We start from the raw sequence: 25,865 nt of genomic DNA on the forward strand, positions 1-25,865 counted from the left end.
AGAAATAATGATAATGCAGAAGGGCTTTTGCAGCTTCCTACATTCCCAGGTTTAGCTTGTTTGTTTTGAATCAAAAGAATTTAAAATCATTTTTAAAAATTATAAGAATCTAAAACGTAAAGTCAGACACAGAATATGTGGTGAGCAGCAAGAGAAATGACCTTATGAACTAAGTTGCTGACTTGTGAAATAAGTGCCAATATATCACACTAAACTTAGATTTAAAAAAATAAATTCTGCAGCTTGTCCATCTTCAGGGGATTTTGTTTCATTATGACCTCAGGTCCTTCCTCTTCTTTGAATCAAGAACTTCATTATACTACAGATGGTGGTAATTGAGATATATAAAGCTAAAGTTGTGGCTTCCTCTTAAATACGCAACTGTTTTCCTTTGTAGCCTAATTGCTGAAGAAGATATAGCATGAAACCAACATTTTTGAATGGCTGGACTGAAATGAATTAGCTATAGTAAGGATATATTTTGGAATGCAACAAAAATTTTATAATCTGTATTTTGTGGACTTCTAGGTCAGTGATGCAACCATCAAAGATACTATCTGGAAAATAGAGGTATGTGAAGTAGTCATCATTAGGTAAGTGAAAGGCAAGCTTCTACATGGAAAGGAAATATCAAACAAATATTTTTTTTCTGAATAACATCATGTTGAAATTACTGCAAAGAGGCATATGGTAAATTATATTTAAAATGTACATTGTATTTTATAAAAATGAGTTTTTCCTGAAACTAGTAGCATGTTGGCAGCATGGCATAATGAATACAATGAATCTTACTTCTGTGGTCACTTGAGCAGGATTGCAACATAAGCATGTCTTAGACTTCTTGATCACAAGGACATTTATTTTAAGTAAACATGCATGAGATCACATTGACTAACAAAACTCTTAACTAACTATTATGCTGATGTTACTAAGTATTACTTTATTAAAAGTATAAAAGTGAATCTTACATAGCAGCTTTTGGAGGTGGAATCTTAACTACAACAATAGTGTTAGTTATGAACAAGCAAGTTTTGATGGGCAAAGAGCAAAATTGTTTCTTGGAGACAAAGTGAATGAGGTTATTCCAGACATAAAGAATGAAGCTTGTTTTAGAGATGGGAGTTTGTAATAATCCTGTTTGAGGATTTATATTGCCAGTCTCATTTTTTTCAACAAGGCGCAACAATGCTGTCAATTTTCAGCAGTCATGGTCAGAGATAATTCCCATGACCACTAAAAGGGGACTTGGGGCCTCCAATGGGATTGCAGGGTGCCCATGTTTGGCATAGGAAACAAGCTAATTCTTCTCCTGTTTCAATTCAAATTGATCAATTTAATAAAAACAAAAACTTGATTAGATTAGAATTAGGATTAGGATTAGGAGTTCCAGAGTCCATTGCAATAGTCACTTCAGCCCTGTCTCAGTTTGGGTTACCTTGATTATAAGGTGACTTCAAGTAAATAGGTGCAGCATTATGTGTTCAAACCAAAGACCCAATTTTATCAAGGCTATTTTTCAATGTTATCAAAGTATTTATATAACATTCTGCAGTTTCCATTTAAAAATGGGAGACTGACTGTGCATAATTTTTGGAAGACATAATTTTTGGAAGATGACTAAATAAAATAAATTTGCCCTGCATACTTGCTGCATTAGGATGTGACCCACAGAGTCTTAGTGTGTGCTGTAAATTACATGACTCATTTCTGCATTATCAAAAAAGGAGAAAAAATAGAATGCAGATTTGCATTAGATTGACATAATACATACAGACATAGATTGAGAAATAATGATGACATTTTCATGAATACAATTTATCTTATAATAGCAGCAAAGGTTGTATCAAGATGATTCATGTATGTATTCTGTAAATTCTCAGTAGACTGCCATGGCTCTTGCTTCCTCCTTTTAAATGGCCATGCTATAGAAGACAGGGCTATGCTAGACAGATTTCTGGCCTGACAGACTGCTTGCATAAAAAAACTGGAACTAAACACGTCCCAAAGGTGCTTTTTCAACTGGACTTTCTGGTTTTACTTTGAAGATGCGTCACTTCTCATCCAAGACACTTCTTTAGCTCTGATTGGATAGTGGGGAATGGAAAGAATGAAGCTGAACATGAATTACTCTACTTGGCAAGAGATGGAACTTTGTAATAATCCTGTTTGAGGGGTTTGAGGGGTTTCCATCACTGCTTACAACCTTCCCCTAAATAATGTTTCTTTTCCTTAGAGAAGAAGAATAATGGGAGTAATGCTAAATGGTTGGCCTTTGCATATGAGACAAGGGTATATAGAAACATTAAAGATCTCTTAATTCCTTTTTACAGGAAGATTAGGCCTTAAGGCAAATGGGGAGAGATTAATTTATGTGGCAGAGAGCTTCAGGCCTAATTGAACTATATAGGCTGGGCGTTAATATGTGCTAACCTGATCAAATTTGAACTTTTGGTATGAATTATTATTTACATTTAGAGAAAAGAGTTTGGAGATGGAGCATAGTAAAAGTTAGTGAGATTAGGATTTGACACATAGGATTTGATTTTGACCTGACTTGACTGTGGCTGAAATGTAAAGTATAACTGCACCCAATTTAATCACCAAAAGAGAAGCTACCAAAGGACTCAGACATGAGTAAGCTCATTTGTTTAAATAGCTCTGAATTCAGTGGATAAAAACTGACGGTATGGTTAAATGCTCTAGATAATGTGCAGCCAAGCATTGATTAGAATAATCAGTGCTTGACTGCACATTCCAGGTAGGATTCCAGGTAGGATTCCAGGTAGGATTCAATATACTGTTAGATCAGGGGTACCAAACTGGCCAGATCATGCGCAGCTCTGTGAAGGGGAAAAATTAGTAATTATGATGGCAATGTGATGCCGCAAGTTTGACACCTGTGTTTTAGATGTTCTTCAATAGAAATTAAAATGTTTAATTCAGATGGAGTCCTGAGGATAACATGTTGAACATAAATATTGTTTTCATTCCTCTGCTGGCAATGTTATTTAGAAGTTCTAGCAACAGAAAAAATAGGGAAAAGAAGTTGATCTTACAAATGAATTTGGAGAAGTTTTGGAAGGAAATAAACCCTTTGGGAAAGCTGCTTATTTCTGCAGAAAGCATTTAATTAAATGTCCCATTGCTGCTCGTGAATGTTAAATACTGAATTTCACTGGAACTCAGTTTCTCTGAATCTCTCCCCCCCCCTCCCTCCATCCTCCCTCTCCCTGTCTCCCCTCTCTCTCCTGGAGTTAATGATGTCAATGGGAGTAAAAGGCACAGTGGGTAATCTAATGATGCAAAATGATGGGTGACAATGCCATACAGACCAATTTTCTCTTTTTTTTCTAATTTGGGTGGAATTCTTTGTTTTTGAAAGTAGTATTATTTTGGTATACTGTCGTTTTCATATGGTTACTAATTAAAAGTGGAAGCAAAATTCAGGGGTTTCTAGGGATGGAGAAAATTGGACTACAGATCTTCAGAATGAGATACCACGTCTTTTCTTTTTGATCTCTAATATGTTAAATGGTTTTTATATCTCTATCAGGCATTTCAAGACAGCTTGGAATCTATTCTGTTTCTGCCATCCAATTCAGATATTTTTCCTCTTGAATATTTCTGAACTCAAGCAGGATGCTGATTATCTTTATTTTGTTCACTGTGATACATGGTGAGTAGCCAGAACTTTTATCTTGTTAGCATCCTTAAAACAGCAATTGTGTGTGTGTGTGTGAAGCAACTCCCAGACTAATTTTGGGGGTTCATTTTTTGTAGTTTACCTATGTATATCAACCACTCAATCTTTTATTTATTTATGTATTTATTTATTATTTATGTCTCACCTTTATTATTTTTGTAAATAACTCAAGACAGCAACTCCTATTTTCCCCACAACAAGAACCATATGAGGTAGGTTGGGCTGAGAGAGAGGGTCTGGCCCAAGGTTGCCTAGCTGGTTTTTATGACTAAGGTGGGACTAGAATTCACAGTCTCCTACTTTCTAGCCTGGTGCCTTAATCACTAGGCTGGCTAATTTATGGACTAAATGGTTTCTTAATCAATATAGCTAATACATTGCTACTATTTCTAGCCTCTACTTCAGCTTTTATTCTTCTTAAACAGTTCCTATAAGTTTGACTATTTATTTTAATATTGAATAAAATGGCTCTTAGATTTTTCCAGAAGTGTAAAGAATCTGTAAATAAAGCAAGATTTAGCAAACTATATATTTTTTCTCTTGGATATTTTCAAATAATTAAATATTTGTCAGTTGATTATCTTTTAATTTATTAATTATTAATATTTAAATAAATATGCATATTACTATAATTTCTTGTCCTGCTAATAGAATGAAAGAAGTGTTGCAATAATATAAAATAATCCCACTGACTCCAGTAATACTCCCGTACTTACTGTCAAATGAGATTATATGGCAATAACTGTAATAAACAAAATATGTTCTAGCAATTCATGATTATTAAGGTTTTAATCTGGTTTAACTGGATCTGGGTTAAGATTATTAATTTTCTTTCAAATACTTGTATTTGAAAGAAAATCTTTATTTTTCTCTCCTTTTTGGGGGGAATAATATGCTGACTCCATTCCTTCTTTTTCTTCAAAATAGTTTCAAGCACATTATATGGACCAAGGCTACTGATAAGTCATGTTGGTGGATCAGTGACAATCAAATGCTATTATGCACCCACATCAGTGAATAGGCATGACAGAAAATTTTTGTGCAAGGAATTGCCACATAAAAGCTGTCAAACTATCATTTCTAGCAGTACTTTCATTGATCAAAATTACAAAGAAAGAGTGTCAATGTACAACAACCCTCAACAAGGGATTTTGCAAGTGACAGTAAGAGAGCTGAAAAAGACAGATTCCAGTTATTACAGATGTGGTATTGGCAAAATATATAATGGTTTGTATGCTAGGGTGAATTTAACAATTTTAGAAGGTAAGTAAATATTATAGATGCATTCTTCTCCAAGTATGATGACTTATACTAAAATATTACAAAATCAAGTAGTAATAATAGAGTTAGTACTACCAATACTAATCCTATTATTTTGTATGTAATCAACTTGATTTTGGATACATATGGTTATCACTTGATTCAAAGAAGGGAAAGGAACAAACAATTTTATATAAAATAAGCAATACTAGTAATACTAATTGCATTTTAGGAAATTATTTTATACAAATTCCTTTAATCTCTTTGCACCTAGTGACATCCATATTTAACCATGCTTATTTTATTATATTATATTATATTATTATAACCATACTGATTACGATGGTAAAGTTACACATTTGGCCTGCATGTATGTGTATCATTATACTATTGTAAGTACAGTCCACAATGCTTCAAGGGACATTTTTCTTTTAGAAAAAGCATAAAAATAAGCAATTCAGGCAGAGAAACGTAGTAACTAAAACACACAGAACACATTTCTTGTTGTGTTACAAATGAAACACATTCTATGTGACAGGCAAGTGTTATAACCACTGTAATGGTGAGAAAAGACTGCTGTAATATTGTAGGTGTGGAGGAAAATGAGGAAAAACAGGGAAAATACAAGAAAAAAATTTATTTTAAAGATCTTGTTTTGCGTGCATATATGTACATTTTGATGTTTTATGTTTATACATATGAGTTTAACTTTGTAAGCAAGTTTTATATTTGACACACATATACATGTAATGTTATTTATCTCCAGTATGACCAACCAATAGAAAGCAATTCCCACTTCCTTTTTAATAGGGCCCAGAAGTAGAGGAATTTTGAAGATGTGGTAACTGGCAGTTTGGTCTGGATACTTTGTACATTGTTTCTTAGGATTAAACTCAGCCTAGTGTGGACACAGGGCAAGCCCAATTTAAGGGCACAGCATAGCTATGGCCACAGTGGTTGCTGCCTGGAGGGGAGAATTCTCTTTGGTGGCACCTCAGATCTGAAAGTTATTTCCCAGAGGGTTGTGTCTGGTGCACAATATACGTATTATTTATTAGATGTGTATGCCTATCCCAAATACATGACTCTGGGCATCCAACAATGATACATATACAAAAACAGTAAAAATACAGAGCAGCCAGGAACTTGACACAACTACCAAAAGGAGTCCATCTCCAGGGTCAAGCACAGAGCCAAGATTCCAAGTCTTTATAGAAAGCCAATGGAAGGGGCAATCTAATCTCCAGAGGAATGATATTCTGCAAAGCGACACCATGGCAGAAAAGGCTTCCCGCTTGGCCCCCACACCCAATACCACCAGGTTGGGTAGGATGGGCAGAAATGACTGGGATGAGACAGTCCTTAAAACTGTAAAATTAAATGTGACAGTATGTTACTAATAAAATTATTAAAAAGATATATTGTGGTTATCACAGTCTAGTAATACTGGGCATAAAACCAAATCACAAAGGAAATGTGTTAATTTTATTTATTTCTTTGAATTTATTAGCTCAATGTTTAAATGTATTAAGTCATTATTAATGAGTTACCTGATTGATTAGAATCACTGATAACAAATAAATTATAACTGCAAGATTGGGAAGTTGCCATGTGATTTATTAAAGAACAGATAGATTTGTCTTTAGGGCTGTGTTTTGAACAAACTAGGACTGAATGGGATCAAATATTTTAGTCTGGGGAAAACCCCCTCAAACAGTATTGAGATAATTTTCTGTAATGTTTGATTTAGTTCCCAACAATATTCTGGCAGAAACAATAATCAATGTACTTTGTGAACTATTGACCACATAAATAAACAAATAGGAAAAAATCAACCAACCAACCAACCAACCAACAAACAAATAAGAGCTGTTGCTTTGGTGGTTATCTTATTTGACTGATTTTAAATGAACATTGTCCATCCATTTCCAAGCTTATGCCTTTTGGATATTCCAATTTGAGTCATCTGGGAATGATTGAAACAATAATCCAAACTATCTGGAATGATTGTGGCTGGAGCAGTTTAGCTCTGGTTCCCAAAGTGCAACAACTTTTTAGAATAATTTAAATTAATGGTATCTGTTGAAAGCCCAGTCTGAAAAATATGTAAAAAGTATTTCAGTGAATGATTACAATTGCTAGCCATACTAATTTATTTGTTCCTCTTGCTGTGCATTTGGAATGTATAACTAGAATTGAATAATGTTTCATTGCTATCAGATGATCAATTTATCAAGCCTTTGACTATTTTTTTTTTAGTTGAAAAAGATCGGTATTTACCCAAATCCCCTCAAATTGTTTGGGGTAAGCTGACTGGGTCAGTGGAGATCCAATGTCCATCAGAAACTCCCAGGCTGGAAATGGACAAAATATTGTGCAAGATGATCCATACTGATTGTTCTCCCATAGTGAAAAAAAGCAACAATAGAAAGTACAGTCACCGAATTATTATGACCAATGGAAATAGCTCAGGAACTTTCAGTGTTACTATAAATGATTTGAAAAGACAAGACTCTGGAGTCTATGTGTGTGGGACAAGAATATTGGACAAGAATGCAAGTGTGAAAACTATACAACTGCAAGTTGTGGAAGGTAAGCATTTACAGAAAAATGATAGAAGGTAACTGTAGTCCCACAAAAGAAAACTGTACAGGGGCAGAGGAAAAACCGAGATGGAACAGATTCCTCATTGTACAATCCCTTAAACGTATTCAGTTTTCTGACTCTGTGCTATTGACTCAAGGCAAATATGCTACTGTAGTAATCACCTATTGACTTAAATTGAAGGTGCACCTGGGGCATAAAGTCTGCAACATCATGTCTATGGAGATTCTCAGTCATGCAGGTCATGGTTGTCCCAAAGATGCTTTTTCAAGAGGCAACTGGACTTTTCTGGTTTTCTTTGAAGGCGTTTCACTTCTCATCCAAGAAGTTTCTTCAGCTCTGAAGAAGCTTCTTGGATGAGAAGCAAAACATTTTCAAAGAAAAACCAGGAAGTCCAGTTGCCTCTTGAAACAGCACCTTTGGTTCAGTCTGCAAGATCAGCTCTACAACTCCTATGATGGCTTTTGGAGCCAAAATGTGCTTCTTCTTGCTCTTCCTTTGAAGTAGACCCTCAGCTGGCATGTTTCCCATGATGATTTTTCTTAAACAGTAGTTCATCTCATTCTTTGGAAGGGAGTTAAAGCAGGGATGGGATTATACTGCTTCTATCCGGTTCTATAGAACCCCTTGTTAACTTTCTAAGCAGTTCGGAGAACCGGTAGTTAGAAGCAATCTTCTTTTGTTTTTTTTCCACCCTTATTACATTTTTGGCAGACAGCCTAGACTTACTGTCTCCGGAGCTTTTAGGGCTTGGCTTTCTTAAAGGGGAAGGGTTGTTTTAAGTTTTTTACACTGCTGTTGTGAGGAAATACTTCCCTGGACAATCAGCACTCTGAAGAAATAATTGAATAATGAAGCAAAGCTTTTAGTGACAGGGAACCAAGATGAGTGACATTCAGCAAGGCTTCTTGGCTAGCTAGAAGGATTGACATTCAAATGTGAGTTTACATACCCTTTCTGAGTTTTGGACTGAAACTGTTTTTTTGTGAAGGTTAATTCTGTGCTTGGTGATGTTTAATCCTGTGTTTATTGATGGGATAATTTTCCCTATTCAGCTTCAACAAGCAACAGCTACTGTTGTGATTTAATTATTTGTATTGTGTTTGAATTTTTTCTTGCCCCATTGTTAGGGATATACACCCTAGCAGAACGTGCAACGGCAGTCTAGCAGACAGGCAGATATGTGTGAGATAAAAACGTTGTTGTAGCTTACACTCAGTAAGACAGATACACTGTGCAAGTTAAATAGTTTTTATTCCAGCAAGAGTTATAGCATAGTCAAAACAGTCCATATATCATACACTAAGTTCAGTCCATCCGGGGGTTATTCAGTTTGCAAAGTCCAGTGTCGAAAAAGAGGTCAGTAAACTTACAATCAATCAGTCCTGTGATATATCTCTTTTGCAGTCAGAGATATGAAGAAAATCAAACCTCCTTTCTTCTTCTCAGCAAACACGCAGTTTATCACCATCAATCCTTCATTGTCAGCATTCCAGTAAAAGCCGAGCAAACAGTGAGCTCTCTTGCTCCCTCTTATGGTGATTTTACAACCGCACCCAAAAACTTGGTTTAAAGTTTAAAGTGATACATACACTTAAACTCACTAACATAGTTTATATATTATTCTACCCAAACTAAGTTAGGTAACCAATGTTATCCCTAACACCCATGGTTTCTTTTTCTATCTGGGGAGGGGGGGTCTTCCTTCACTGCTTTAGTACTATTTAGCACTGTCCTTTTGCGGTATACTTCCAAGAGGCAGGATGCAAGCTTGGCACTGATTTTTTTTACTGCCTTTCTGGGGGGCATGTGACCTTTCCTTAAATCTGGATGATTTCCTTAGGATATCTTGTGAGGTGAGTGAGTTTTAAGTGGTGCAAATGGATCTAAGGATTGCTTTTTCTAGGTGTGCTTTTTCTGGAGAGCTTAAATGACCTCTCTGCTAAAGGGTTTCACTTTATGAGCAAGAGTTGGTTGCTTGATAGTTATCACTGCATTTTAACTATTTTCATTCCTCAAGGTGCTCTGGCACCCTGTCTGATTTGTAACTCTGGCTTGCAGGTATTTTTAATCTAATGATTGGTATTTAGAGCAGCTTTTTGCAAGCAAAGAGCTTTTTGTACTTTTGTACAGGTAATCCTTGACTTACAACAGTTCATTTAGTGACCATTCAAAGTTACAATGGCACTGAAAAAAGTGACTTATGACCATTTTTCACACTTATGACCATTGCAGCATCCCCACTGTCATGAGAGGCCAGGCGAGGAGAAGCGCCCCTTGACATGAGTGATGTTGAGTTAGCCATGCCCACCCTGTCACATGACCACCAAGCCACAGCCACCAACTAAGCCATGCTCACAGAACCAGTTGTTAAAAAAACTGAATCCCACCCCTGAGTTAAAGGGGTTGACTCTTCTCACTGGATAAATCTTCCTACCAATATCTTTGCTCTTCTTGACTTTTTCTGTCTCACCTTCCCCCCACAGTTCTCACTATCCACCATCTGTCATCTCAACTGTTTTGCATTCTATATTTCTTTCATCTTTCATTTGGTAGATTTCAGCTCCTGAGAGGCAATTGTTAAATTTCCTGCAGTTTTGTGAGCTGGTTGAAAGAAGAGCTGAGCCACAACTCCTAAAAAGGCCAATCAGCTGTTTGGTAGCTTATGGCATGGCAATGGTAACAGAGGAGCTGTCAGAGCTGGTAGTAATACATATATATCAGCACAGAACTGTCTATACTTGATTTAAATTAACATTGAGAATCCTAAGTATTCTGTAGTTCTATTTGTCTCTACGTAATATATCAAAATGGTATCAAGTCATTTTCTTTTGTTCAAACTGTCTGTTAGCTCAAGACAGTCAAGGGTTTGTACTTGCAATAATGTTTTTTTTCTTATTCATAATTTACACAAATTCCACTAAGCTGCTTCCCAAAATATATGCAGATGGAATCATATGCAGATTTGAAAAAAGTCTGTTCACAAAAAGACTGTAATTCCTTGAAAATGTGTAGACTTAATACTAATTTACCAAAATCCCTTCTGACTATCATCTGCCTGAGGGGATTATCAAATTCAGCATAGTATAACTTGTCAAGACATTTAGTTTTCCTTATATTAAAGGCCCATGTAAAATTCAGAAATGACAAAACTGTTGAATTTGACCTTTTTTTCTCAGGTAATTTTGCATTTTTTTAAAAATAGGAAAAAAGAAAACTTTCAAAAGAAAATTTCCAAAAGAAAAAATCTCTCTATATACAGTATAAATATAGTTATTAGAATTATTTTTCTACAAATATCCTTTGTCTGTAAATATGGCAAAACATCCAATTATGTGAGATTCTACTTGCAGTCTTGCTAATGCTGTTTAACTAACATTAATTTTTGAACAGCTGGTCAGCAGTCCAGAATGTTTATAAAAGGAAGAGCTGAAAATCACTGGTAAAGCACATGCTTTGTAGGCAAGAAGTTAGAGGCTAACCAGATCATGGCTATTTTAATCTCCAGGGAGTACATGCTACCACAGAGAAGTCATGACTCTGGGATCCAACAAGATCATGTTTTTTAATGGAAGGGACCTGGATCACACTTTCCCTGCTGGATCTGGTGGAACAAGCAAAGACAATGGGAGATATGACAGACCTGCAAATGGCCTTTGCATAGTGTTTGTCATATTCTTCCACTGCTTTTTCTAGAACAAAATATAAGAATTGGAAGGCCTCTTAGATTTCAGTTTCCAACATTTAAGCCTGTCGGCTACAATTCTGATATGTTTCTGACAATTCCAAATAATGCTACTCAGATGGAAGGCTGATTTTTAACATATAAAAACAGGAAGTTTTATCTTGATTTAGAAACACTTTGAATTTCAAGCTATAACATTATTTTATTCTATTTTTAAAACAGAATCAGTTTTCTCTACTATCTTAAATGATACCCAAACTACATATGAATCACAGACTATACCTTCGTACTGGAATGTGACATCTACAAATGAAGTCTACCAAGAAAGGTATAGTTAATGAACACAGATGGTTTCTAATTAAAACATTTTTCCATTCATTAGTGATAAGATTTTTTTCTGAAATGTAAGCTTCAAACATTTTATTACAACTTGTCTCTAAAGTAGCCATCCCTAACTTGAATCCTTTGAAAATTAAGACACAGGAAAGAATAAGAAACTGGATTGAAAATAAAAGAAATTGGATTGAATAGCCTATAAACAGAGATTATTTAAGTGCTGCACGTACTGCATGAATAGCATATAAACAGAGATCATTTAAGTGCTGCATGTACTGGACTAACCAAATAGTTGAATTCAGACTGAATGTATTTCTATTTTTTCAAATAGGTCTGTTTAGAACATGGCTAAGTCTGAATACTGTCCAAAATGCTAAGGTTTAGTTTGTGGTATTTTTAGAGTTCAGCTTCATAATCAACAACGGTAAACTGTCTAGTATATTTCAGTTTTCTCCTGAAATGTATACCAGGTATACTCATGAATAAGCTAAGAATTTTAGGTGCCAAAATTTACCTCAAAAAAGAGTCAACTTATCCCATGGATGGTCTTGTCCTCAACTATATACTGTAATACTTGTTTTAAAGTACCCATATTTCCCATATATACCTGCAAATAAGTTCATCTTCATTTTTTTAAATCAAAAATATCATTAAAATGTGGGTGGTGTGTGTATATATATATATATATATATATGGTGTTCGGCTTGTTGTGTGTAGTTCTTTAAAGTGTAGCAACGTTTCAGCAGTGTGTGTGTGTATATATATATATATATATATTCTGTATATATATATATGTGTGTGTGTGTGTGTGTGTGTGTGTGTGTGTGTGTGTTCTGTCTCACCTGTGGCCACAAGGTGAGAGTCCAAATGTCCAAAGGAAAAAACAACAGACAATATCAGGAACAACAGAGTTAACTTTCCTTTGGCTGAAGTCGTCGTTGGCAGCTTTCCCAGAAGCTGTCTGCAAATCCAGATAATGAGCAGCACTATAAATCAGAGCCGAACGGCAAACAGAAAACTTTTTCCAAACTGCGAACGTAAATAACAAAGTTTGACCCGAACGGGGATTCCAAGCTAACATGCCTCCTTATATTCCTTGAAGGGGCGTGTCAGTCTCTCTACTCAGTCCCTGATTTGACGTTTCCTTTCAATTTGTGCTTGATGTCTCAGCCTACATCTAGTCCTTACATCAACCCAACATTCATCAGCTTGATCATCACCCAAGGACTCCGGCACGTTCTGTCGATCATCTGCTGACACCTGAGGCATAATTGATGAGGACGGTTCTGGAGAGGATGATGATTCCGATACTTCCTCACCCTCCTGGCTCACGTCTGCATCTTCCATTAAAGCAGGCTCAAATCCCAATGCCAAACCTTCCTCATCACTCGAACTTGTGTCATCTGACACATCAGACTCAAAGCGCACAGCAGGCTCAAACCTCCCAGTCACAACACACACACACACACACACACACACACACACACACACACACACACACACACATATAATACATATATATATATATACATATATATATATATATATATATATTTGTTTTCTTATATATATATTTGTTTTCTTATATATATATATATTTGTTTTCTTATATATATATATTTGTTTTCTTATATATATATATTTGTTTTCTTATATATATATATTTGTTTTCTTAAGTTTTCGCGGGTATTTATATGTATGGTGTTCAGCTTTGTTTGGGTATTTTCCCATGTCATTACTGCCATCATCAGGCTTCTGTATTGTGTTCGTCTGTGAGTCAGACTTTCACAGCCGTTTCTGTTTTAAATTTGGCGCTAGCCTACTGCTGTGCCAGAATGGTTTTTTCTTCATCCTGATTGGCCTTGGAGTCTTGGTCTGTGTTTATTGGTCTTGGAGTTTGCTGTGTTCTGCTTGATTGGTGTTTCTAGTATCTTCTGTCTGTTTTGTAGCTTTTTTTGTCTTGATTGGCTGGCAGCATTGTGTTACTTTATTGGAGGTCTTTAGTGCAGCTTGGCTTCGGGTAAACGGACGGCTATCATTTATTAGGAAGCTAGGTTTCATCTGGGTGCCTGGTTGGGGTGTGTTTGAGCTGGAGGTATCAGGGGGAGTCTGTTTGTGCCCAGATGTTTGCCTGGCTTGTGGTGTGGAGATTTTTTTGCTTGAGAGTACAGGCTTCCAGATAATTGACAGTCTGGTGGAATCATCTCTTCTATTCATGCTTTCAGGTCTTTTTTCAATCTCTATGGCTTCTCTGATAATTCTGTAGCTGGGGTTTTCTATAGTGGCTAGGGTTTTGGTGCCATTGAAGTCGATGCTACAACCTGTGGCTTTCATGTGTTGGACTAGTGAGGAAGTGTGTTCCAGCTTTTTTACTGCATTTTTGTGTTCATCTAGGCGGGTACTTATTCTTCTATTCATCTGTCCAATGTATAGGCTTCATGCCCTGCCATATACAGTGGACAGACCAACTATAATGACGTGGGAAACAACAAAGCTGAATACACAACACACACCACACATACAGTGGACACACCAACTATAATTGCCACGATGGCCCCAAGAAACAGCTTTCTGATTTTCTGAATCTAAAAGGATAAATATACTAGCATTACAATGCATTACTATTGTTAACAACTTTCAAAAACTCTGCCTTCTTGTGAAATAGACTGTTTCTTTTGTTGCAAAATTAATTATAATTAATCATAGCCAGTAGATCAATTTTTATTTGATTCAATGTACATTCAGTTAGAAAACAAGTGGTTTCTGCTACAATAAAAGCAGAAATTTAGCTACCTATCGCTCTACTTATACAATACTTCTAATCAAAACTTTTTGATTGAATGGTTGCACCATAAAAAGGTCCAACTTCAGAACAGGCAAGAACAAGATCCAATACCCCCCCTTTTATCCAAATAGACTTTCTGAAAAGAGTGGTTGTTCAAAATTGCAGCTTCCCTACTGAGAATTTTAAGATTGAATACAAAAAGGACGATCCATACTCATGAAAATCCATTATTTAATTTTTATATCAGTGGTATTCATTGTTTAGGCTCTTAGTAAAGCAGAATTCCATCCCCATTTCTTGGCTAGAAAAACCACCTCCAATCTGCTTTATGGTAATAATGAATAATCTTGTCTATATCTCAAATAGAGTTGCAACGCGGGCTTCACACAATACCTTCCCTTTGCAACCTAAAATACTAGAAATTAATCATGCACAAACAAAGGTATATTCACATTGCAGCACCCTAATCACCCCCACAGTTGGAAGATCAACAGCAACTGAACTGAGCAGGTAAATGCTTTTAAATATCTTGGCATTTATTTCCAGTCATCTTCTTCCTTGAAGCTTCACTCCTCAGATCTTTCTCTGCATGCCTAAGCAATCTCAATGCAATAATTACATATTCAACATGTAGGGCAACAAACACATCCCTGCAGTAATTAAATATTCTAAAACTAAAGTGCTATACCTTCCTATGACCAAACAAATTTGCAGTTCCCATATGATTTAAAGGTAATTTTTGACTAATTAAGTAATCTTGTTTTGCGTGTTAAACATGAGTTTAAAAAAAAGGAAAAAGTTTTCCATCAAGCCCAAAAGACAGATGCCAGTGGAGCAACTCTTAATGATCTCTGCTGATTCCTAATTTTATTCTTACAAATTTCTGGTTGTTTGATTTTATGCCACCTGACTCCAGATGGCTCACAAAACATCATACAATGTGAAAATAGTTTAATACGAGGCAACAAGTAACAAAACCAAACTAGAACAGAACAGAACAGAGGGAGAGAGAGGGAGAGAGAGAGAAGATAAACCTCGCAGACACCCAATAACTTTCCACATCCAACAAAAGGGGCTTCAGTCACCCTGACTCAAAGCATAGGAGAACAGTCAGATCTTTACAGTGATTCAACCTGTCCTTTCACCTGAACTCTCTACTTCTGTCTTATGTTTGTTTCAGATTGACGGCATCAACTTGTTTTAATTTTACCTTTCCCAATTTAGTACAAAAATCTAGTGGTTGGACATTGGCACCAACTTCCTCAGTATAGTATTAAGCTGGGGAGACTTTCTATAATATGATGTAAATGTGATTCTCCTAATTCTTAGACCATGATATTGTTTATTGTACAATACTGAGGAGAGCACTCACTAATTAAAACCATGCAAGGTGTTTGAAACTGAGACCCAGTCGTTATGTGACCCAAATCCAATCAATTCTGGCAGATGTATAGCAATGGCCATAATATGCAACGTTTTTCTTGTAGGTTTTTGGTGTTTTTTGTTGGCTTCCAGCAAAAAACAGCCATTCAAATGAATAGGTTTGCCTGACAACTGCAGCATTTACTTAATGAGTGCTCTAAAAAGATCATAAAATTACTTCTGATCACATCGGTCCCTCAACTTGCAACCATAAATCCAACTCAATTATAGTTGTAAATTGAGGATTAGCCCAAAGCTGAAACTGGGTCAGGCATTTAAAGTCCTCCAGAATGCCATCAGGTGCATCAACTGAGATAAAAGTAACTAGTCTTGAATAAACTGGGGAGGGTTTACCATATTTCAGATGGCTGGCATCTTGCCAGAAAAGGCACACTTCCAAGGTCCCTATAGAAGGCACTGATTAATCAAAGGTGTGCCAATCCTGTTGGATCAAGACCAACACTACAAGAAAGGTCCATCAAGAAAACCAGGTGAAATAAAGCCTCACAAATCATGATAAGCACCTCGAATCACACTCAAAAGCAAAGTAACAACCAATGTAGTTCATTTAACAGGGGTGTCACTTGCCTATCACTGTTCACACTGCTGCATTCTGGAGCAGTTGAAGTTTCCAGAGGTTTCCAGATGGTCTTAACCCACCAGTTATAATTCCTACTCACTTGCTCGAAGAGGTAACCAAATCTACACCTCTCCCCCCCCACAAAATAGAATGAAGAGTTAGTTTCTTAAAAGCCAGAACATTCAATGTTATCATCTACAATTTTCCTCAGTATTAGGTGGAATCATTATGACTGATAATGTCCTCTTCATCATGGGAACAATTATATTTCCTGATGGTTGGTATTACACTAAATGTACAATAGGTATTTTAACAGCATATGTGATAAATTTCTAATCAGTATTTAAGTGTTTTTATGATCCAGATGATGATTCTTCTCTTTTATTTAGCCAATTTCCAGATACAGGTAGTCCTCAACTTACAACAGTTCATTTAGTCACTGTTCACTATGACCATTTTTTACACTTATGACTGTTGGAGCATCCCTATGGTCATGTGATTTACACTTGGATGCTTGACAACTGGTTCATATTTATGATGGTTGCAATATCCCAGAGTGATGTGATCCCCTTTTGTGACCTTCTGACAAGCAAAGTCAACGGGGAAGCTGGATTCACTTAACGGCCGTGCTACTATTTTAACAACTACAGGGATTCATTTAAACAAATGTGGCAAGAAAAGTCATAAAATGGGGCAAAACTCAACAAATTTCTCACTTAGCAACATAATTTGTGGGCTCATTTATGGTTGTAAGTCAAGGACTACCTGTACTTCAAAAAGGTTGCAAAATACTTATCAATAGATATGGCTTATAGAAATGATTTAGTTCCTTCCTTGCATTATTAACTATTCAAATTTTTCTTCTAACTTTTGATTACTTTTATAGGTATTAAACTGGACTATTTATTTATTTATTAAATTTATTTGCTGCCCATATCACCTCAGGGCAACTGTGGCAGCTTACAAAGTTAAAAGCAATAAACAATACAAATCTATATTTCAATAAAATTATAAGTTAAGGTAAAAAGATGGGAAGGGAAGGAAAAGGTATGCAGGGTGTAAGGTGGGATCTGCCATTAGTCCATCAACCACCTCTAGCATGAAACCCACTACTGGGGCCCCAAGCCAATTGTCAGATTGAGGTTTTCAGGCCCTTATGGAAGGTCAGGAAGATGGGGGCAGATCTCATGTAAGGGGTGGGGTAAGATGTTCCAAAGGGCAGGAACCACAGTAGAGAAGGTTCTTCTCCTGGACCCCATCAGCGAAAAATTTTTATGGATAGACTATGAATAAATAAACTCCAAACTCTAGTAAAGGATCTTGTGGACATTTATGCTATATCTATTTTCAGATCTTCATACACTGAGCAAAATCTATTGGCAATTGTAATACCAGTTCCTGTTCTACTTCTACTTTTTGCTGTCATGGTTATTTTGGTTCTTGTTAAAATAAGGCAAAGGAAGACTGGTAAGTAAAATCATAAAATCCCCAAACAGCAGGCCTCTTAATCAAAGGAAAAGAAAAGAGGAGAGGTGAGGAAAGAGGAGAGAAGAGATGAGGGGAAGGGAGAAGATAGATTATTCCTAGTAACTGCATCCATTCAATATTCTAGGCAAATCAGGTTCTTAGTTGAATAGCCAGAGCACTTACATCCGTGTTTGTCAAGTCTACTGTATAACACAAGACCAGAGTAAATATTGTCTTTTACTTAGAAGAGTTCTAAATAATTTTTAAGCTCTCTACAAGACAGAGGTAAATATTTTGAATTAATTTTCACTGTTAAATACTCAGTCGAGGATATGTGAAGTATTTCTTCTCTTTTATATGAAGTAAGTATTTAAGAATTGGTTTCACTACATTTTTAATAAGTGCTGAGAGCTTTTGAATTGGCAGCGTCCAAAATATTGTTTTTGGTATGATATATTTATTTCATTTCTTCCAAGTAATAATGAAATATTAACCTTACAATGTTACCTTTCTACATGGGGATATATAACATGAGATGTCTTGAACAAACCATAACTCAGCTAGGCTCATAATAAATAACTGAGCCCAATTTTTCTGCTACTGAGAATAACAGAAAGGACTCTTCAAACTTCTAATTACATTTATGGAATTTTGTATTTTGGGCACAGTTGTAACTAAGATTATTGATAATCCTACAGATGCCACTCCTTAAATCATTTTGTTTTCTTGCAGAATTTGAAAATAATGGGGTGCCAATATTGTTAAAACAGTCAGGAAAGAAATTTGAAAGCTGCTTATAAGTCTGTAGGTTTAGTTAATGAAATTGGTGGTATAAAGATTTGATGGACCAATCATATCTGGAGCTCTGAAATCAGACCTTGCTTTTTTATTTCCACCATAAATCTTAGAATCTTCCCACTGACCAAAGGATTACAGTCTGAATTATGTAAAGATGACCAAGGCATGAGTGACCATAAGCAAGGCCTCCTGGTTCAGAAAAGGGCACAATTGACACACTAGATGAATCTATATAAAAGCTTCCCTAGCAACCATTGCCACCTGCTCCTTGAATAGGAGCCATGAGTTCAGAAGCATCCCCGAGTTGTGCACCAGCTCAGTTTGGGGAAGTGCCACCCTGTGCAGAGTCAAAGATAGAATATTATCTAGACCTGGGTGGCCAAAAACATGGAACTACTTTATCTCGCCAGATTATTCAGATTACTCTGTCTGTAATGCACATTGCATATATACAGGCCTAGATGCAGGGGTGCAATTCAACTGGTGTAAGAATTGGTTCAGTGAACACACACTTTGCACGCACGCAGAGCATTTGCTACTGACCTTCTCCAGCGATCTCTATGTTAAACAGCTGATGCATGGCAATCCACTGTGCTGTGCAAATCAGTTGAGCTTGAAAACCAGGATATAAAGCACAGACTAGAGTCCGGGCAGGCGGATGGGCTCAACAGCTGATCATTGGAGAGAATGGTTGACTCACAGCTGATTCTTGGAGCTAACAGTTCACCCAAACCAGGCCAAATTGGTAGAATCCCACCCCTTCCTAGATGGTCCTGTTTAATTGCAGACACCTGATAAAATGAATGGCAGTTTAGAACAAAAGCTACATTTGCAAGCATATATATATTTAGTTACTGCCTTTATTTGATATATTTTTGCAGCCAAGTTTGGCAAAAATGGATATTTTCAAAGAGTATTCATGTATGTATGTCTGTGCACAGACATATGGGTCTTGGTAAATGTGTGAATGTGTATATATGTATATGTATGGTTTGTTCCAGAGGTGGTAATCAGCAGGTTTTGACCAATTCTGGAGAACCGGTAATGGAAATTTTGAGTAGTTCAGAGAACTGGCAAATACCACCTCTGACTGGGGATTTTACAGTATCCTTTCCCTGCCACGCCCACCAAGCCACGCCCAAAGAACCGGTAGTAAAAAAATTTGAATCCCACCACTGGTTTGTTCCCACATTTCAAGAAAAATCAGGGTACAGTAATTCTATTATGTTATATCAATGGTTAATGGATAAAAATGTAAGGATCTGTTTTCTTTTTTAAAGCATTGCTTAACATTACTTCAAAAAGTCCTGAAGGAGAAATGCTATCAACTAGTCAAAAGCATTCGGAGGAACATACCCAAAATGATAGTAGAAATTCAGCAGAAGAAGATGAGGGTGTTCTAAATTCTGATGAAGGTACAATATTTTCACCTCTGTGACTCAAATTCCCTTCAACTTTTCATTCCTTACTAATAGACCTACTTTAGTTGGGTTGCAAAATCTGGCCTATTTGGAAACATATATTAAAATATTTAATAATAATTAAAAACTATTTGAAAACATTTTTTTTTCTCATCTGGAGTTTGCGAGATATGGTATGCTTGTCTTTGGATACAAGTGAATTTAGTCTGCAGCAACTTGTCAAAATCAAGCACTCTGATGCCTACCAGCTATTCTGGACAAAAATTACACATTATTTTGCTATGTTGTGGGAACTAATAAAAGTTAAGGCATCTGAAGGGTACCAAATTGTCATCATTTATTATTTAAAAGAGACATTTGGAAAGTTATCTAGGTTCTTGAGAAGAACTTGATGCATATGAAAGTAAACACCAGCTAAAGAACCAACAGCTGTGAATTTACATTGTTATGAATAGATGATAATATTTTTCTTCTCAATAATTATTGTGTTTTTGTATTTACCCTCCCTTGAATAATATTTTGCAATAATATCACTCTCTTATAGTCAATCCAAAATTTTTATGATGAATGGATCCTATAGCAGAGCCCTGGCCTTATCTTCTGTTCATATAAAGTTCCAATAAAAGAGAATATTTATAGCTCAGAACTGAAAGCAGTCTTTGGTGTTCTCTGAGCTTGATCGTTTTCTTGCAGACATTTCATTACTAGGTAACATCATCAGTACTAGTGCAAGAAAACAAGCAAGCTCAAAGAGCACCAAGGACTCCTCATATTAAGTTCAAAGTGAAAAAAACCACAATTTATGTGGGACTTTAAGATGCTATAGTTTACATTTTTTAAAAAGCTAGTAAGCGCATATTTATCAGCTAAGACAGCAAATTATATAATTGAAATGTAAAGCTTCAGAAAATAATAAATTATTATAAATAAAAAATATCTAAAATATTACATTGGATAGGAATTTCCACTATCAAGCTTCCTTTCTGTCAATTTTGTATAAACACAATTATTCTAAAATACTTATGTGCTTAAATCCATAGGATATCAAATTAATTCCTCTCTTTTTTATTCTCTTTTAGCAAATGCCACAGTTACTATCTATTGTTTAGCCAATCCTGAAGACTCAAGTAAAAATGACTGATCGCCTTCAAAATAACTTTGCTCATATTATACAGAGAACCTATGGAGATACCTGTTAGATTATACAGATACGATTACCATTTTGTATTAGCTTCTTTCCCCACCTTATTTTGTAATGTAATCTCATCCCATGCCTATTTTACTGGAATGAAATTTGCTAAGATTTAGCAGTAAGCTTTGGAATCTGGGGGTAATGGCAGAATACGTAGCCATCATGTATTACAGTAATGTGACTCTCTTAATCGCAACAGTCTTCAAAATGAGAATGATGCAAATTACATAATCAGATCATTTGTGTGACAATGTCATGATGCATTAGACCAGGGGTCTCCAACCTTAGCAACTTTAAGACTTGTGGACTTCAACTCCCAGAGTTCCTCAGCCAGCAAAGGATTTCTGAGTTGAAGTCCACAAGTCTTAAAGTTGCCAAGGTTGGAGACCCCTGCATTAGACAACCAGTTTGCATCACTAAAAATTCAAATGGTCACCAGGTGATACAAATTCAGTCCCACAAATTACAGATATTGCAGATCAGCATTTACTGAACGCCATCTTACTTTTATTAAGGAGCACTTGGATATCTGATATAGGCTGTTCCAGTGCAGCAGCTGACAGTAGAGGAACTGATGGTTATAACTACCCCAGCGTTCCCAGGGCTAAACTTACTCATTTTCTTTTCTTATTATCTTGCCTCATGAGTAAGATATCCATATATCTTGCTCATTTCAAAATGAAGGGCTAATACTTTGAAAAGTGTTTGTTGAATAAAAATCCTTGTTCTATATATGATACAACTTTCTCCCACTTTTGATGCTTCACACCAGATTTAATCCTAAATATGTGGCCTCTCAAGTTGGTTCAGTGAACGATGGCTGTGACGATTGGATTTTACCATTTAAGAGATGTTTTACCCCTTGAGCTGCAGTTCTACAGATATTTAATAATAATAATTAAATAAGTTTTCACAGTGAGAACTTGCTGTCCTAAAAGCTCATTTGGATATAACACCCTGTAGCTATTTTATACAACATGTGTTCTTTATGTTCTTGACCAGTTTGAGGCTTTTAGAAGATTTTAGATTCATAATTAAAATTACCTTTTGCCTAATTTCCATCTTTTAGTATCTTTTAGAAATAGTACAATTGTAGACAGTAGATTAAACTATCAAGCTCTACTGTAATACATTTGCCTATGTGCAAATGTATATTTAAAATAAAATGATTAAGTACACATATATAATGGTAAAGTATTAATGCAAGACATAAAACCTCAAGTCACCAATGTAACGTGCACTTCTGTAGAAATATATAAAACCCACCGTAGTTAAACTGACATGGAATTTTGTAATGATGGAAACCATATTAAATAGTAATAATAATAAAAACAATAATTGATTTTTAAAAATGATTTTTGAGGCTTCTAAGAGATGTCTAACATTGCATGCATGTGCGTGGCTCCCTCTCCCTCCCTCCCTCCCTCCCTCCTTCTCCCTCTCTCTGTCTTTGTTCTCCCTCCCTACTTCCCTCCCTCTCCCTCTCCATCCCTCTCTCTCTATCTTTGTCTCTCCCTCCCTACTTCCCTCCCTCCCTCTCCATCCCTTCCTCTCTTTGTCTTTGTCTCTCCCTCCCTACTTCCCTCTCTCTCTGTCTTTGTCTGTCCCTCCCTACTTCCCTCCCTCTCCCTCCCTCCCTCCCTCCCTCTCTGTCTTTGTCTGTCCCTCCCTACTTCCCTCCCTCTCCCCCCTCTCTCTGTCTTTGTCTGTCCGTCCCTACTTCCCTCCCCCTCCCTCTCCCTCCCTCCCCTCTCTCTCTGTCTTTGTCTCTCCCTCCCTACTTTTTACTTCCCTCTCTCCCTCCCTCCTTCCCGCTCTCTGTGTAAATTAAACACATCAGTAGTGTGTTTAATTCAGTGGTAATGTAAGCCAAAAAAAATTTAAAAGAAAGATAGACAGTTCTTCATTGCTACTAGTTTCAGTCTCAAAATTTCTCAAATTGCCGGTACAATAATATTTCATTTCCTAGCAATTCAGTTTCAAAGAGTAATAGCAGTTATTGAAATCTGAATTGAAGTCCTAGCCCTCATTTAAAATGATAAGAACTCATAATTAGTATACAACTCACCATAAATCAGCTGCCAAGCAATAAATCAACGTTTTTTCTCTTCAAGTTGCCACATAGTGTCCAATCTAAAGAACTAAACTAAATAATTCAGGAAGATTACAGTGGCACTTTAGTCAAGTGCAGCCTTGGGCAGAATTCTTCTGATAATATTTAATGGCAAAAAGTCAAATAATTCTGCAATTGTGGTTATGCAATCCAGGGGACTTTGGCCTTTTTTGTGTGGTAAATAGTAGAGGTTATATATGTCATAACCCTAAATCTGGAAGGAGTTTAAACAGGCAATTCATTGTACGGTGTACATATAATGAGAAAAATCAGAAATGTAACCAGATAGTTCCACCCACTTGAACTTTTGTCTCCTAGAATTTTTGATATAAATTACTACATTACTAACCTTATTATGGTTGGTTGCAGAATCAGCCAAATGTTTAAACTGGATTGGCATTTTTATCCACTTATTAAGTCCTTCTTGAAGATCTGGAATAGGCAGGTGTTAATAATTATTTAATAATATTAAAGATATTGTCACAGGAAGTAACCTAAGTCAAACTGCCTTTGCAGACTGATGGTGATTTTGTCAAGGCCAATAGCATTCATACAATGCTCCAGATGCTCCAAGATACCTATCACTATGGATTCTATGTTCGCTTTCTTTTGCCATGGCTGTTCTAGTTCTATTTGCATGTCTTTGTATTTTGTGATTTTCCCCAGTTCTTTCCCGTTTTTTGTTTTTTTTTTGCTATCTCCAGGTATTGCAATATACATGATCCAGACTTTTTTTTCCTTATCAACAGTGATTATGTCTGGGTGTTGTATAGCAGATGCTTGTTTGTTTTAAAGTCCCAGAGCAGATTAGCTTCTTCATTTTCTATTATTTTGTTTGTTTATGGTCCCACCAGTTCTTACTTGCCAATCTAAACTCCAGTCCAAATATTGGCTATATATTTGGACAATGTTAAGTGGTGATTCCATTTCAGATGGTCTTTTCCATACACATTCAGGTCATCCATATAAAGGGGCTGGCCGATGTTTTTGATGTTTGGTACTCATGTCTGATTTGTTTTGTAGTATTGACAGAGGAATCAGTGCTATGAGAAACAGTAGTGGTGATAGTGAATTTCTTTGAAAGATTCCTCTGTTGATATTAATCTCTCCCAATCAGAGGTGGTATTCAGCAGGTTCTGACCAGTTCTGGAGAACTGGTAGTGGAAATTTTGAATAGTTCAGAGAACCAGAAAATATCACTTCTGATTGGAGATTTTACAGTATCCTTCCCTTGTCATGCCCATCAAGCCACACCCACAGAACCGGTAGTAAAAAAAATTGAATCCCACCACTGCTCCCAATATATATCACCATTGACCAGCATCTTCCATTATACCATTGATCTTTTCACAAAGCTTCAGATTTTTTTACTGACTCCTATTATTTTTAGGCACTTGATTATCTAGTTATGTGACAGGGAGTCAGATGCCTTCTTGTAATCAATCCAAGCTACGGTCAAGTTGGTCTTCCTTCTTTTACAGTTTTCCAAAATCGTCTTGTCAATTAGGAACTGATCTTTTTTTCCTCTGCTGTTTTTTTCTGCTTTGGTGGAAAATAACGTGTTTTCAAGTGGATGCTGTTGAACTGCATCTGCTACCATACCAGTTAGCAACTTTAATGTTGTTGGTAATTAGGTAATTGGCCAGTAACTGCCAATTTAGTTGAATCTTTCATTAACTTTTGTTGAATCTTTCATTAACAGGTAGGTTTGGCCAGATATTAATCAATGTTTGCAAAGGTGGTGAATATCTGTAGCTCGAGTGGAGGATGAAGGTTGGAGCTTCATTCTCTGAGCTTATGGGTTGGTTTCTGAATGTTTTATTACCAGGCTAAGTAACATCTTCAGCGGAACTAATCCAGAGGGGAATTAATCTAGAGGTGGTATTCAGCAGGTTCTGACCAGTTCTGGAGAACTGTTAGTGAACACTTTGCGTAGTTCAGAGAACCAGCAAATATCACCTCTGACTGGAGATTTTACAGTATCCTTCCCCTACCATGCCCACCAAGCCACGCTCACAGAACCAGTAGTAAAAAAAAAATTGAAACCCACCACTGATCTAATCCACTGAAGATGTTACCTAGTCTGGTAACAAAACATTTGGAAACCAACCAACAAGCTCAGAGAATGAACCTCCATTATTCAATATTCAATTTCAGCTCCTTGCTGTATATTGTTAAACTGTTTGGAAATCTGTGGGTGCAGAGTGGTCAGATGATTCAACCAAATATTATGCAGTTCATCTTCAACTTGTCTTCCTTGCTCTTTTCTAAACCATTTTTGCTGTTATTACAAGTTCTTCCATTTCAACCTTTCCCCCTTCTCCACTTCCTTTATCCAAGCTGCATTCTGGTTTTGTTGTTCCATAGTTGCGCCCAGAACTGCAGTTTTTTCTTGTAAGATGTTGGCTGGTTTATTGCACTCTCTCTATTGATTAATTGGTAGAAACCTTTCTGATTAGGCTGAAATTGGAGACTCTGGCTGTAAGGTACAGTTCAAAC

General features: G+C 36.3%; 1 protein-coding gene across 3 annotated transcripts; it reads left to right on the forward strand.

The window, feature by feature from the left end:
• Positions 1-330: 330 nt before the first annotated feature.
• On the forward strand, positions 331-21,527 carry FCAMR (Fc alpha and mu receptor). Of its 3 annotated transcripts, none has more exons than XM_087958965.1 (9): positions 397-593; positions 3,554-3,676; positions 4,631-4,966; positions 7,223-7,555; positions 11,475-11,580; positions 14,833-14,883; positions 17,727-17,842; positions 19,921-20,055; positions 21,141-21,527. In XM_087958965.1, exons 2-9 carry the CDS (start codon positions 3,640-3,642, stop codon positions 21,200-21,202), a joined length of 1,176 nt encoding a protein of 391 aa, XP_087815091.1. In that variant the 5' UTR covers positions 397-593; positions 3,554-3,639; the 3' UTR covers positions 21,203-21,527. The 3 variants fall into 3 exon arrangements, with proteins under 3 accessions (XP_087815093.1, XP_087815091.1, XP_087815092.1); XM_087958966.1 differs by having other exon boundaries at positions 397-570; XM_087958967.1 differs by lacking the exon at positions 14,833-14,883 and having other exon boundaries at positions 331-593.
• The last annotated feature ends 4,338 nt before the right edge of the window (positions 21,528-25,865 follow it).

This window comes from Notechis scutatus, chromosome 3 (assembly GCF_049901735.1).
Source record: "Notechis scutatus isolate UNSWTSFEM ecotype Mainland chromosome 3, rNotScu1.2, whole genome shotgun sequence".
NCBI lineage: Eukaryota > Metazoa > Chordata > Lepidosauria > Squamata > Elapidae > Notechis > Notechis scutatus.